Here is a 15,412-nt window from a genome sequence, read left to right as displayed (position 1 = left end):
AATCATGAAAGACAGGAATTTAGAAGTATGTAAGATTTAGAAAACATGAATTATAACTAGGAATCCAATCTAACTTCACTTGCCAGTTCCTTATACAGGTAGGTCACTGTACAGTTATTTCCCACCTTGTCCTGACTTTTTTTTTTTAATTTATGCTCCCCTCAGTTTCTTGGAGAATATTTATAAACACAGCTGGCTCTGCCTGCACAGTTGCTGTAATGTAAATACTACAAAGACAGTATTCATCACTCTGTAAGAGAGATCACTCGTGCTTTAATGGCACTTGGCAGTCCCAATATTAGAATCATGAACCCAATTTTTGTCATGGTTATGTCCAGCTGAAAGCTATTGGGCTACCAACAATGTGTTTTCCATCTGACCATTCCAGACGGGCGAAGCTGGTTGTACCAGATGGCTTAGAGGTAGCTGTGAATGTCACGGTATAGCTCTTTTTCTCGTATTGGGCACTGAAACTTAGTGTTGCTGGCTCAACCGAGATTTTTACTGCTTGGGTCTGTGAATGCAAATAAACTTTGTAGGTTGCCGGGTCACCAACATTAGTAAGGGTCCTAGTGTATTTTATGGTGCTTGAGACGCCAGCACCACCCTCTCCGCCTAAGGCAGTTTCCAGAGGAACAGCGAAGGATGGGTAATTAAAATCTCCCAGGGTGTACTTACTGCTTGTATGGCAGGTGAAGTCTCTGTGCGTTGTGCTCTTAATTTGTTCTGGTGTATAGTTCAAGGCACAAAGAAAACCAAGATAGTCGTCAACATTGGCATCATAGACAAGGCCAGGATCAAGGGCTGCAACTGGATCTGCATGCCCAGCACCATAATCGAATGGCGTTGCTGGTCCTCCAGTTGCGACATCCTTGATTTTTTCACCACTTTTGTAAGTTGTGTAGGCTGTGGTCATCAGAGCAGATTTAATGGCTGCTGGACTCCATTCAGGATGAGCAGCCTTGAGAAGTGCAGCTAACCCGCTAACATGGGGGCATGACATTGATGTGCCTGAAATGATGCTGAAGTTTACATGCCTTTTGTCACTATCTAATCCAGAAGGACCAACTGCGCCAGTCCACCCAGCAAGGATATTTACTCCTGGTGCGATAATGTCTGGTTTAAGTATTGCTGGAGTGACTGGATTTGGTCCTCTAGAACTGAATGCTGCTACCACGGGAGATGGTTGAACGCCTAACTTTGTGGTTCCAGGACCAATTGTGGCTGTTGGATTAGGATTGGAAGATATATATTTCTTGATTGCACCCCCAGCCTTCTGCCCAACGGCTGCTGAAGGTAAGAGATGCGCGTCAGCAACTAGCTCTTCTCCATAAGAATCAGTGTTTGATAAAATCATCCCTACACCACCACCAGCCTTCACCACCACTCCTTTTTGCACCCTCGCACTACCCCCTCGATCACATACCACAATTTTCCCAGAAATTTTTTCTGGAATCAAACTTCCAGCCATGCAAAAACTTCCACTACTTGAATGACTCACACTACCACCATAAACTAGTGGCACCAAGGAATCAGGTAACTGCTTTCCATTATAAAGTGTCACGCCAGAGTATTTGTCGCCGTTTCCAAGAGTAAGAGAGGCGGGGAAATCACGGTCCAATGTTCCAGCACCTACGGTGGTTATCCATGGAGCAACATTTGACAAGCTGCTTGGCATGGGTCCGCTATTTCCGGCTGAGCAAGATACAAAAATTCCATGTGCTGCTGCTGTGAATGCTCCAATGGCGACGGTGTCACCATAATACTCCGACATTCCTCCCCCAATAGACATTGATAAAACATCCACTCCATCAGCAACAGCTGCGTCCATGGCTGCTAGAATATCAGTGCCAAAACACCCACCAAGCCAACACGCCTTGTAGACAGCAACTCGGGCATGTGAAGCCATCCCACGTGCTGTTCCAGAAGCATATCCAAGCAATTCAGCATTAGGCACAACTGACCCGGCTGCTGTAGTTGCTGTGTGAGTTCCATGTCCATCATCATCTCTCGGGGACTTTGATTCCATGGTTTCATCAATAGGTCCAAACGCAGCTTCATACCCTTTTGAAAAAAACCTGGCACCAATTAGCTTCCTGTTGCAGCTTGATGAGTTGAAATTTTTGCCTACCTGACACTCGCCTTTCCAGCCAGCTGGTATTGGCCCAAGCTCCGAATCATCAAAACTTTTCAGCTCGGGCCAAACGCCTGTGTCCAATATGCCAACAATCACTTCACCCATTGAATTAGAAGTGGGGAAGAGATCACTGCTCCTTCCTAATCCAAGGAACTCTGGTGTTCGAGTTGTATGCAATTCGTATCTGACTTCAGGCAGGACAGAGAGAATTCCAGGTTGTTTTCGTAGTGTTTCAGCTTCCTCAGCTGTTAGCCTCGTGGAGTAACCGTGGATGACATATTCATATGCGTAAAGCATGGATGCCGAGTCTGAGACAGATTTTAAAGATGAGTCATACCATAAGGAGTGATCAGTGAAACTTTCTGGCATGTGGGACTTGTCCATATGAACTATGTAAGTCCTTTCGGTTTGCTGGATCTTCTCTTCAGCTACGGCGCATGTGTAATACAAAGTCAGAAACAGGAAGACTTCTAGTAGGTTGAATTTCAATGGCTTCATCTCTCCTGTCAAGGACTTGCCGGATGTGTTTTTTTTTTTTTTTGTGGATGAATGAAAGTGGGAAGGGAAGCAACGCTAAGGTTGGACTAATTAATAGATTCTCTTCCTAGCTGGAATTTCGCTTGCTTTGCAACGATGAGTGCATAGGTCACCAAGGGTCTAGTATATGATGAGACTGGTCTGACTCAGAATCCATTCCCGACAAAGTAGCCTTGTCAAATATTAGTAATTTCGTCTTTCAATGATTGATGTTTAAAATATATAAAAAAACAATGTTAAACCCCTCAAACCTCATAAAATTCTCTTGCAGAACTATAATCACAAAAGTTGGGGTTACGTAAAAACAGGAATCAAGCGGCAAACAATGGCTACTGATTTGAATACTTGGATATTTCTTACATCAAAGTTATCACTTCTCCATTAATGGCGACTAAAATGGAAATTTGCTTAATTCTAAGCCCCGAGAACAGGGCATTCATTCACGGTATGAAAATGGCTTTGTTAAGAAAAGTTGCTTTTAAAACGGGTTTAGTTGTTGCTATCATTAAATATTTGGGCAAACCACCTCCTGAATTCGATCTGGGTAGCTTCCCCTTTTCGTATTTACACCCATCTTGATCCACCTATCCGTTCATAAATTATAGCACATGTTGAATCCTTAGAAGAGGCTAATTCCTCTTTGTATATGAATTACATGCAGCCTGATGTAAACCTTGAGTTGATGGGTATAGGATCCAGAGAAAAGTTGAAAGAACAAGAAACCTGCAATTGTCAAAAGATTTGATTCTAAAATCAAAGGTAGAGATTTGAATTTTTACAACAATTAGGTGGTCTGTCACACTTTAACAGGTAAAAGACAAGTTCCTTTCAATTTGGTCGCTCTAATTTGGTCATCAACATCATCCGTGGTGATCAATGCCCTTAATGGCTTAATCTGCCTGTTCCTTTCATTAGTCTGTAAAATCCTGAACCTTGCTGGCAAATCTAACACAGAATTAACATGTACGTGTAAATATGTCTCTCTCTTTTGACAGGTACCATACGCAGGGTTCAAGATATGAACGCGGCAAATGAAATATCAGGGAAGTCTTTGTTTGTCATTGTAATGCACAGAGAAACGCTGATGATTGGAAGAAGGAAAAGAGGTTGTACTGTTAGATCTGCAATAATAATATGTCTGTAATTGCAATTATGTTGATTAATAGATCAGCACTGTCCTTTCACCAGAAAACCCACCTTCGGCATCTGCCAATAATCACGAGGAAAGTGATAATGGGGATTCCACCAATTCCCCATTTGTCCAAGGATGCTGACAAGGATTAAACCTGCCTGCTGTTTAACTTTACTTTAATTCAAGCAATTATCATTACCAGGCTACAGTGCCATAGTGGAAACTGATGGCTTGCCCATCGCAAAGCGCTGAGAATATAGAATTCCGTGCTGGGTGTGAACATCAAGAAATAAAGTCATCTGGTGGCCTATTTTCAGCAAAAGTAATCGAAAAAAGGTTCATAGGAAAGAGAGGGTTTTGATTAGATGATAGAATTATTGTAAATGTTTAATCACAACAGACTCGAAAGGTTTGTTTCTCCCACTTTATCTGATGTTATAGTTTAGTGACAATTAGCTGGACTGGACCCCCCTTCCCTCTAATAATAGCCAAGTATTTTTGGATCAGTGTCGTTTAGCAATTACTTCTGCAGTTAGTTCTTGTCTAAAATGAAAGGAAGTATGTTAAGGGCCTAGCCGCGCCTGCTTCATCTATTTCTTCTACACTCTTACTCACATAGATTGAGCTTCTGCCGGTGTCACTCCTATTACGACTGATGTTAAGAACCCCAAAGAGAAACAGTTGCCAGTAGGTACGTCTAGTCGTGTTGATGGCAAAACACGACACGGTTGAACCTGGATTGGTTCAATCTATTTGTCATCATTGATTAGATTCCCACTTAAGTATTTATTTATTAAATTCATTTGAGTTATCCGAATTTTAATATTCAAGTTTAGCATAAGTTGGATAGACAGATTATATAATCAACACAACGAAATCTTTTAAATTTAGTGTTTGTTTGGTTTGATTTTTTTTAATTGATCTATCCCTTAAAAGGGATTAAATAAGATTTTAAAAAAATCTAAAAAAAATAATTTTTTTTTAAATAACAAAATCTTAAAAAAAAAAAACTTCAAAAAAAATCTAAAGATGAACTTTCAAAAATACTCTTTAAAAACAAGCAAGCTTTTCAATAGAATTTTTCTTTTTGTTTTGAAAATGTCTTCATCTATTAGAAATAATTTCAATATTTAATTAAATACTCTTTATAGTAATTTTAATTAAAATTAAAACTTATATAAATTATTTTTGTCAAATAACTTATCTATATAAAAAAAACTTAGAATAGTAAATTTGTCAAATAATTTTAATTTAATTTTAAGAATTATTATTTTTTATAAAAATTTTATAATCATTTTTAAATTAGAAAAAAATTTGGACCTCAAATTGGGTGTTGTTTAATGATACTTGATGAGCCTAGATATTCAAAATCCAGTCTATTTCTTTGCCTTATTAAGCTTTTCTTGTGGTCAATATCATGGTCATTTAATAGTGTTGAAATGGTGTGCACAATGGACCATTTCCCCTTGGAGGTGGTTCTTTTTTTTTTTTTTTCTTCATGTCGGTATCTTATCAATCTCAGTTTACCTTCAATCCTGTTGGCAGACCAAGTAGATACAATTATGCAAAAAGAAAAGGAAAAAAAAGGGGAAATGGTTGGCTGTGGTTTCAGAATCTTTCAATCTTCATACGATTCCTTGAGTCAATTTTTTTTTCTTTGTTTATGGAAACAAAGCTTTCGTGGGGCTCTTGAATCTTTAAAGCCAGAATATTTCCTGTCCCTGACCTCCTCTATCAATCAAATTCCATATTTATGTTTCACTACAAATTTAACACGTATCGATTAACAGTTGCTTTCATTCTCTCACGTTACGTGCAATTATTAGATTTGGGTTTCTGGCTCCCAAGGCTTGGAAACATTTACGGTTCCTTGTTAAATGGATTTTTTTCACGTAAAATCTTTGGAGGGTTTGCTCGTTTGTCTCTTTCCCCAACTATTGAATCGTCTCCCCTTTTGATTCCTTTTCTTAAAGGCGCTTTTAGCGATTGAATTGACAGCCAACGAAACCGGTTGCAAGCGTAAGTTAGAAGGCAGGCAAAGCCACCCTCAATTATTAAAACCCGGAGGATCTGTTTACAGGCAACCCTTTGGTGGCTTACCATGCAAGCGATTAGGGGTAAGTAAAGGAGTGAATTAAGTAGTTTAATTTGTTATATTTAAATATCAAATGTATTAAATATTTTTAAAAAATTAATTAATATATAGAATTGATTTGATATGTTTAATTTTGGATCAATAGATCAAAATTTTATTACTTTTTTTTTACAAATTGTATTATTAAAACTTATAAATTTTATTTATAATAATAAAATATACAAATTATGTACAAATTAAATATATGTATATATAATATATTACTTATTATATATATGAATTAATTACACAATTCATATGTTATAATATTTTAATTTTTATATCAAAATTTGTATAGAAAATAACTGATTATAAATAATATGTTATAAAAATGAAAGCGATAACTAATAAAATTATTAAGTATAATCATATAAATAAAATCTATTATAAGTTACTATAATGCTTATGTATAAATTAAATATATGCATATATATATATATAATATATTACTATATTATGTATATATGAAATTAATGACACAATTTATATATTATAATATTTTATATCAAAGTTTGATATAAATAATAACTAATTATAAATAATATATTATAAAAACTAAAGTGATAATTAATAAAGTTATTAAGTGTAATCATATAAATAAAGTTTATCATAAGTTATAGTAATACTTATGTATAAATTGAATATATGTATTATGTTTATATAATTATATATATAATTATAATATTTTATATTACAAAAAATTATTAAAATATAATAATTATAACATATTAATATGTAAGATTTTTACTATCATGTATTACAACATTAATGTATAAGTTATATAATTTAAAATATATAATTTGTAATTTTATATTAATACAGATTTATAAATAAATAAAATTAAAATTAAATTATTATTATTATGATTTGTATATGTATATATATAAAAATAATATATTTTAAATATACTATTAATTAAATTTATTATCAATTATTCTTAATATATATAAGAAATATTATATAATATATATAATGAGTTTGATTTTTTGAGTAAATTAGTCTAAAACTTTTAAAATTAAGAACCAACCAAAAACCTAATTGAATTAAATATTTTAAATTAGTTGATCTAATAAATCAATTAAATTAAATTATTTTACTCAAATCACGTTTAATTTGAATGTATAATCGATTTACTTTGATTTTACTCACTCTACGGGGACTACCTCTGGATATTGATTCCCTAAAGCCATGTCCCCACCTCTCTTTTTTAACCGAGTTACTTGTTTTTTTCACTTGCACTCAAATGGGTTAAATTTCCAAGCCTTGAAATGATGGTAGCCATAACATCGAGATTCCAGGGAGTAAAACCACGGCCAAATCATTCATTTTCTTCCTATGGCCATAATTCTGATAAAGTAAAAAGTTGGTCAGCAGGATCAGGTACGAGACATTGTCATGGGTTTTTGTTCTTTTCGATTATGGTCTCAGTAATCGTATCATATTCGTCCTATCGTTTTCGTGCAAGAATTGACATCCATTTATTTATTTTTCATTTAATGTATTAATTGTAATATAAATTTAATAATTACTTTATAAACATTAGGTGGCATTGTCCTTCTATTTAATATAAACACGGGTTTTTATCATATTGATGAATTCTAAAAAGAATTGCATAATGGATTAATCATGATTAAGATAATTATATTTAATAGATGCTGCAAAAAGCAATCTACTAAAAGTACCCGCATATTGATAGCAGTATGTTATCTTTGATGATCCTTTTAAAAGTTAAAACAAAATGCTAAACGCATTTTAGGATTATTATTAATAATTAATTATTCCCTATTATTGAAGCCTGCACCTTATGATAATGCTAGCTGCCTTGACTCAATAAGCCAACCCCTTCAAGGAGGAGCATCAAGGGTGCGTGGGGTATCCCATATTTCAAATTCTTTACAAGTAGACAAAAGATAACTTATACCATTATATACAAAGAAAATGTAAAGGGCCGGCAAAACATTATCTCTTATTATGTAAATCAAAATTTATTATTCGTTCAGGCCTAACTCTATATTATTATTTTATTTACATTTTATTTAATTTTAATTTTAAAAAACATTTTAAGTATTAATATAAAATACTAATTTATTGTTTTAATAATTAGAATAGATAAGTCGGGTTGGACTTCAAGTTTAGTTTACAAAATGGAAAGTCCGACCCGGCCCATGAACCTCTAACTAAGGACTATAAGGGGAGAAAAGGGTCAAACTCAATAGTTAATACGAATTAGAAAGTCCGTGAAAGTCTATCCAAATAATTTGTCAAGGGTGTTGTTTGAATACTAAATACAATTCAAATGTTTCCAATAAATAAATAGATTGGACCCATTTTATGAATCAATTTAATTTTAGATTTTTAAGAAAAAAAAAAGGCTAATGTCCACCTAGTAGAAAAATCAGGGGCCCTCATTCTTCAACTCTGACTGCATTAAAACACGGTCCATGATTCCACATTCTTCAAGCCCAAGCTGAGCTCATCTTTCTAGAAGGCCATCATTGCTAGAGTAAGGCCGTAGATGATAGACCCAAAGTTGATTTTGGTGTATATTTCATATAATTGGAGAATCAAGCTGGACTGAGTTGAGACCTAAAAGTTCGTGCCCAAATCTAAATGGATAGCCCGCCACTTCATCACCTCTACATATAACCCAAGCGAGCATTTTTATGCTTTGTTCGTAGGGCCCTAGCCCTTACATGATCCAACTGAGTTGAAGAGGGTACATGCCAAATTTGCACCCTTTGGGAGCTGTGGTCATGCAAATTGGCCTCACCACCAAAACCAGCTAGCACGCTGCGGTTCATATCACACCTCTCTACGGGCGCGGCACAATGCCACTGCCACTACACACTGCTTCTTCACGTATATACATATGCATATGGCCCTTTGGAAGAGTGCCAATGCTGCTATCTTTAAGCTACATTCTTTTGCATGAGCTTTTAAATTAACTACATCGTCCATACTCGCTCTAAGCTTCCTTTTTTTTTTTTTTTAAGCACTTTATTGCTGTCCTTTATGTGTCAGGTTGGGTTAATTTGTAGTGGAGTCATGGAAAGACGTACTGCGGTTTTATGGGGACTCGTTTGTTTGTGTTTGTGGTTTTTTAGTTATGTGGTCGAAGCTAAGAGAGAAGGAAGGTTTTTGAGTGATGTGAATCGTGGGATGAACAAGGGGCTCGGACACAGGCATGGTGAAGACTTTGGCTATCCAGTGACCGCATATAGTGGTTATGGTGGTGGTTCTGGGGGTGGTTTTGGCAGTGGGGGAGGCCCTGGTGGTGGTTTTGGCAGTGGGGGAGGTATAGGCAATGGCGGCGGTGGTGGTTATGGATCTGGCGGAGGCTTTGGTGGTGGCTCGGGTCAGGGCGGTGGCTATGGTTCAGGTGGTGGGTTTGGGGGCAGAGGTGGAGGCGGGTACGGTTCTGGCAATGAAGGTGGTGATGGTGGTGGTTGGCCAGGCAATGGTGGGGGAACTGGGCATGGCTCTTCAGGTGGAGGAAATGGTCGTGGAGGATACGGTCATGGGAAGGACCATCTCCAGAAATAGCACCAATGATGTTTGTTTATGGAGAGAATAAGGATGAGATTTCTCCAATTTATAGTGCTCATGTCTCCATTTCTTAAGTTGTTTTTCCATCAAATGTGTAATGTTAGCTGCATCCTATGATAACTAAGTTCTATTGTCTCTACATCTACAAAATTACCTCCTAACTAAATATGATCAATGACAACCTAAACGGTAGGAGCCCACTTTTCTCTTCTGCCGAATGAACAGTTTTGATAGCATAATTTCACAAATACATATACCAAAAGCAAAAAGCTCTGCAGAAATGTAGCTAATGCTAAGCCAACCGGTTCCATCACTTTCACAATTCACACTTCAATCTGCGTTTCAAAGTAATCTAGATTCTAAGATCCCGAAGCTAAGCCAAAGCCAACTATAAGCAATTCTTATTTATTAAGGTTAGGTCGCTGATTGTTTTCTAGCTAGGCCTGAACCAGACGACAACCGAGACGCCAAGATAGTTGCAACTAAAGTATGGTGCAATAAAAGTTTGTAGACCATCCTTTGCTTAGTTCGAAATGGTTACCTTCAAAACTAGGAAAAGCCAAGACATGGTTAGCCCTAGGCTAGTTCCACTAGGTTACGTTCCATCCAATCATGCTAACAATTCGACTCTGCTCTTTCGTAAAATTGCCCATATTCTTTCTAAGTCCTGTCCTAGCTTTGTTAGTCACATGGATAGGGGTGATGGTATTTCCGCTGCCAAATCCTACCCTTCATCAATCACTCTTATTCGTTCATCTTTAACTCTTCACCATCAAGCTCATCATTTACTTCGGTATTGTCCTTAAAATAACAACAAAATGATCTCAAGAATACTTGGATAGTGCCGAAGTACAAGTCATAGCTTGTCCCTTCAGCCACCCCACGGCCTGCTTTGTGACAGTAGAAACGTGGCTCACGTTCAACAATAAAAAACTTTGAAGTAAAAGCTATGCACTGCCTCATACTACTACAATATTCCAATCAACATCAAGCATAATACTCTCGAAACGATTACTTAAATCCAGAGAAACCGACTGGTCCCCTTCACAATTTAAAACTGCACGAGAAATAATATCATGTTTTAAATGTCTTCCATGCCAAGGATACTCAAAAACAGATGCAACTCTTGAATGGACATTCTTTCACGTCACCTCAAGTTCCCAGCAGCCCTCGTAAATTTTAGAGCCAAAGAATAAAAGTTTGCTTGTACCACAAATAGAAAAAGAAGTCAAAGATTGAAAAGTATATCAGCCACAGAAAAGAGGCAGCATTAAACCAGGAACAATTAGGTAAATGCATACATTAATATTTTACTTGAGCGGTCACAACCAGCCATCCATTGAGTTGTTACAAACATGGATGCTTCACATATTATGTACATGCTTACTATACAATAATTAACAGTTACTATTTTAACCACACAACATCATTTACGAACCGGACAGTAGATAAACAGCACGATAGATTAATTCAATCTAGGCAGATTTCTATACTTGGCGGTGAAAGTAGTCTTGTTTCTGACCAAGCAAAACCCAGGAGAATGGCCCCTGTGGTTGGGGGGATGAAGTCAGGGCAAATGCTAATCAGTCTTTGGCCTGAAATTTCATAATAAATAAAGTTACATGTAATCTATTTTCGGTGACCAAAAGCAACAGTATGATAAAATAAGTAATCAGACAGTTCTGTCGTAGATGTTACACAGATCAGCAAAGAACCCAAGACCATGCAGCTTTTTACATTTCAATCAGTATATACCCTCTCGAGAATCGCTTGAGGAAATCATCTTAAAGGATGCAATAACAATTATTGAGCTAAATATTGGATAGAAATAAGCTTCAGCTTCACATTCTTGGAGGCTTGGGATAATAACTGACACAGCTAGAATAGAATCATCAATGATCTGAACTTTCCAAAATCATAAAACTGGAACGGCTACTTAAATTCACTCAAATAATTAAGAAACAGCATCATTTTCAACATGATTGCTGCTCCAATAGATGAATCAAGTTGTTTCCATGAATGACAGAAGCTGACAAATGGAAGCACTTGTCCTTGCAGCAAGTACCTAGGTCCAGAATAATAGGAATGTTTACATGTTATCACACCTCTCATAGATGCCTAGAAAGTTACTATTAAATTCCAGGAGTACCAAAGACCTTGGTTCAAATTCTGACATTATCAAAATATAGATAATGTCATCACTCTTTTACTCTGTTTTTTAGACCTGCCAAAATCTTCTGTTGTTAGATTTCAGCTGCTTTTCCTTCAACATTTTAAAGAATTATAAAAAAGAAATGTTAAGCTGCTAGATGAAATTTGTTAAGTATTTAGCATTTGGAGGAGAATTCTGCTGAAAAGAATCCTTAAAATGTATTAGCATGGTAAAATAATGGCTTGAAAGTGGATCCACCACATAAATTAGTAGGCAGTCCAATTTTGATCCTTTTCCTTCTTCAGAGCTCAGTGTTATACATGTTTTAGATTTTATAGTCAAGACATTTAGAATACATGCATACATTTTGCATGTTTTTCTGATAAAATGGTTTTTCCATTGAACCTATTATAACATATTCCATCCCACATAAGCTAGATAAGGAGTAGAGGAAATGAAAATAATACCTGCTTCTCAGTGCTTGTGCTCTCAGTTATGTCACCTCCTCCTGTAGCAGATTTCAATACTTCATTCCTGCGGTACATATGTAGTGGCTCAAAAAATTTGGTGTGATAAACAATGATATGAGCACAGAAGAAAAATTTATCATTGCCAACAACAAACCACCTTTCTTGTGTAAAATTGGTCTGCTGATCTGGAAATGAACTTATATCAGGCGCCATGCCACCAGGAGCTCCTGGCTCTGCAGATTCAAATTTATGCTTTCCCTGTACATAGATTTGTGTCAAAATAAAATATGCCAAACATTCTCTGTAATGGTAGTTGGTAAAGAAATCAAACACAGTCACTGCCTGAAAGGCATGGAACTCACATCAGAATTGTCTTCCATCCATCCTGGAACTCTGTCTGAAAGAAGGGCAACATACTGCTCCATAGCCGCCTCCGGATTCATGTTCCCCAGCCTTTGCCAAGCATTCCTTGCACAATGCAAGCAGTGCTGTCCATCACTCATACATAGCAGCTGTCAACCCTGTTATTATAACTACCAATCAAGCTATACCGTGTAATTTGGTATAGGCTAGCCCCCAATGTGTTTCACACTCAGCTTTTTTCTAAGTTCGACAAAATTTCCCAGTTATAGCAGTCAATCCAAATTTGACCACTATAGAAAATCTAATTAATGTGTGTCATTGTACATTGACTTAAGTGTGTTTCAGATAGCTCTAATTATATGAGGCATTATCTATAACAAGAACAAGAAACAGGACAATGCATTATCTCAAATTTGTCAACTGAAACCCCTTCTACTGGTTAATCATAACAATGGGAAACAAAATGACCAATAATATAGGTGCATTTCCCACCCTTCTTATTTAACCATCCCATTAATAAAGTTCTCTCAAAATTTACCACAATTTCAATTTCCAGTTTATAACTTCATTGCGAAATTGCTTTCTAAATTGTTTAAACTTAAAATTCTCCTCGGTTGTTTTGACAAATGATTAAAATTTTAGCGCATCAAAGACAATACGTTTCTCTCAAGTACTACAAACTTTGATTTATTTACTCTAATGGGCTATTGCTCTTTTTCCTCCACAATGACACAAACCTGAGAGAGCTTTAAACAATACGTTTCTCTCAAGTCTAACCATCCACATTCCACACGAACCAAAAAGATAAGCAAAAAGAAGAAGAAAAATCAATTAATAAACATAGATACAGGAAAGTTTGGTACCATTTGGAGCGAGCAGAGACCATGAAAGCCATTGGCTGAGACTCGCGACAAGGCCCTTCAGTAGCAATCTTGTGGAGTCCGTACAGTTCCATCTGATCATCATTCCCCACACCTGCCAAATCTCCTTTACGCCCAACAAACTTGGCAGCTGCTCCGAAAACCTTCTCCAATTCACTCCTCTCTATCCCCTCCCAATCATCATCATCATCATCTAGTTTCACCTCCTTTTCTTCTTCCCCAAGTCCTTTCATTTGACTCTCTTCAACGTTAATCTCTTCAGATTGCACTTTGGTTTCATTGTCAGCCTTTAATTCTTCACCGATTTCCTCGACTTCTTTTTTCTCCATCTTTTGTTCAACAACAATATCATCAAGATTCACCTCAGCTTCTGCTTCACCGACCTCAGATTTTTCTGCTTCAAAATCATCGACCTTGTTGACAGTTTCTTGCAGAAGCTCAACTTCCTTATCACTTTCAAAGCCCTGAACATTCAATCTTTCCACAACCTCAGCTTCAAATTCATCAACCTCGCCGGCAGCCTCTTGGACACATTCAACTGTCTTTTCACTTTCAAAACCCTGATCAACTCCAGCTTCTTCTGCTTCAAAAACATCAACCTTCTCAGCACTTTCCTTAGCAAATTCAACTTTCTTTTCACTTTCCAAGCCCTGAACTTTCAAGTTCTCTGCAAACTCCAGCTCTTCCATGATAATATCATCATCAACGTCAGTCAAAGATTTCTCCTCTACCCCAGAAACAGAATCACCACCACCCATAGCCAAAGAAACAATCTTAGCTATCAAGAAGGAAAAAATAACAGCAATAAAAGCCGTCAGAAAGAGCTCCAGGATAATCTCCATGATTAGAACTCTCAAAATCAAAGATTAAAACAGAAAGAAAGATGAAATTAGCAAGAAGTAAAAGTTGTTTAACGATGAATTATATAGGTAATCTCTTTTTCTGCAAAAATTGGTAAAAAATATATAAAAAGAAAAAGAGAGAAGGCGGAGAGGGAAGGATATTTGCAGAGGAGAGCAAAGCACATTCGGCTTTTAAGCTTTGAGGGTGGGAATGGGATTGGGATCACTTTTGCAAAATTTGTGGGACCCTTGTTGGCTGGCAACATTGGTTTAAGTCACGGAGTTTTTTTGTTTGACAAAAAAGTGCATAAACCTCCGAAGTGAAGCTGACGTGGCTACCGCTTACGTTATCCTCCGGGTAGATAAGTGCCACCCTGATTATACTTCCTTGTCCGAGTTTTCCCCCATTCGCAGAAAACGGCGCGTGTGTTAACTGGTTTGGCTACAATGATTTCGAGTTCCTTGTCTCCAACATTTTTCTCATTTTCCTTCCTTGGTGTTCAACGTTTACGTTTTTCCCCAAGATGTAAGACTAAAAGATGTTGCTGTGTTCTGTAAGTAGCGTGATTTGCGTCGACAAGGTCTTAACTTGGTTCTGTTCTTTTATCTTTTCTTTTTCCTTTCTTTCTTTTGGGTTCTTTGCCATCCCATAAAATGTTTACTTCTTTTCTTTTAAAATAAAAATATAAACCACTTTATAATGCTTTTTTATTATTATTTTAGGATAACAAAAAAGAAAATTTTAGTAAGAATTTAACATTTTGATAATTAAATACAAGTAGTTATATTTTACAATGGAGAAGTTGAAAAAGGAAAACTTATATATATATATATATATATATATATATGTTGTAGATGGAAAGAATTACAAGCTAGGCTATTGGGTTTATGCAGCTTATATGTATAATGTGAGTAGTTTACTAGGTGATTTTGTTTTTTGTTAAAGATAAGAGAATCATAAAAAAGAGATTAAAACACGTGTCAATAGTAGACTGGTTCAAATTAGTCAAAGTACGGAAATAATGATGGTTAGTATTAACTTTACATGGACCCAATTGAGCCCTTTTTCAAGCAGAAGCAGCTGTGTAATTGCATGATGATCAATAGCAACCCTTTTTATTTCTTTTTCTAAGTTTGTGAAGCATTTGCATTCGAGTGCTTATCTTTATTCTGTGACGTACATTAACGTGAAGGTAGGAAATTAAAAAGAAAAGAAAA

The 15,412-nt window shown here is 36.3% G+C and overlaps 2 protein-coding genes and 1 pseudogene across 4 annotated transcripts; 1 reads left to right on the top strand and 2 right to left on the bottom strand.

Moving 5' to 3' along the window:
* Window positions 1–18: 18 nt before the first annotated feature.
* LOC18592009 (subtilisin-like protease SBT1.7 pseudogene) lies at window positions 19–2,635 on the bottom strand (annotated as a pseudogene). The gene has a single exon (XR_016027832.1). The product of XR_016027832.1 is annotated as a subtilisin-like protease SBT1.7 pseudogene (transcript).
* A 6,281-nt stretch (window positions 2,636–8,916) lies between these two features.
* Window positions 8,917–9,625, top strand: LOC18592007 (uncharacterized). Its single transcript, XM_018126176.2, has one exon. It carries the CDS (start codon window positions 8,953–8,955, stop codon window positions 9,481–9,483), a length of 531 nt encoding a protein of 176 aa, XP_017981665.2. The 5' UTR covers window positions 8,917–8,952; the 3' UTR covers window positions 9,484–9,625.
* Window positions 9,626–10,756: 1,131 nt separating this feature from the next.
* On the bottom strand, window positions 10,757–14,395 carry ACBP3 (acyl-CoA-binding domain 3). Of its 2 annotated transcripts, XM_007018478.3 has the most exons (5): window positions 13,335–14,392; window positions 12,471–12,576; window positions 12,266–12,366; window positions 12,106–12,172; window positions 10,757–11,081 (listed from the first exon to the last, which is right to left on the bottom strand). In XM_007018478.3, the coding sequence occupies exons 1-5, from the start codon at window positions 14,192–14,194 to the stop codon at window positions 11,070–11,072; spliced, it is 1,146 nt and encodes a 381-aa protein (XP_007018540.2). In that variant the 5' UTR covers window positions 14,195–14,392; the 3' UTR covers window positions 10,757–11,069. The 2 variants fall into 2 exon arrangements, with proteins under 2 accessions (XP_007018540.2, XP_088665422.1); XM_088809296.1 differs by lacking the exon at window positions 10,757–11,081 and having other exon boundaries at window positions 11,097–12,172; window positions 13,335–14,395.
* Window positions 14,396–15,412: the final 1,017 nt, after the last annotated feature.

The sequence above is a fragment of the Theobroma cacao genome, chromosome 8, assembly GCF_053813885.1.
Source record: "Theobroma cacao isolate CCN51 chromosome 8, ASM5381388v1, whole genome shotgun sequence".
Lineage (NCBI taxonomy): Eukaryota > Viridiplantae > Streptophyta > Magnoliopsida > Malvales > Malvaceae > Theobroma > Theobroma cacao.
The sequence above is the reverse complement of the archived record's forward strand: the minus strand, read 5'-3'. Positions and strand labels throughout refer to the sequence as shown.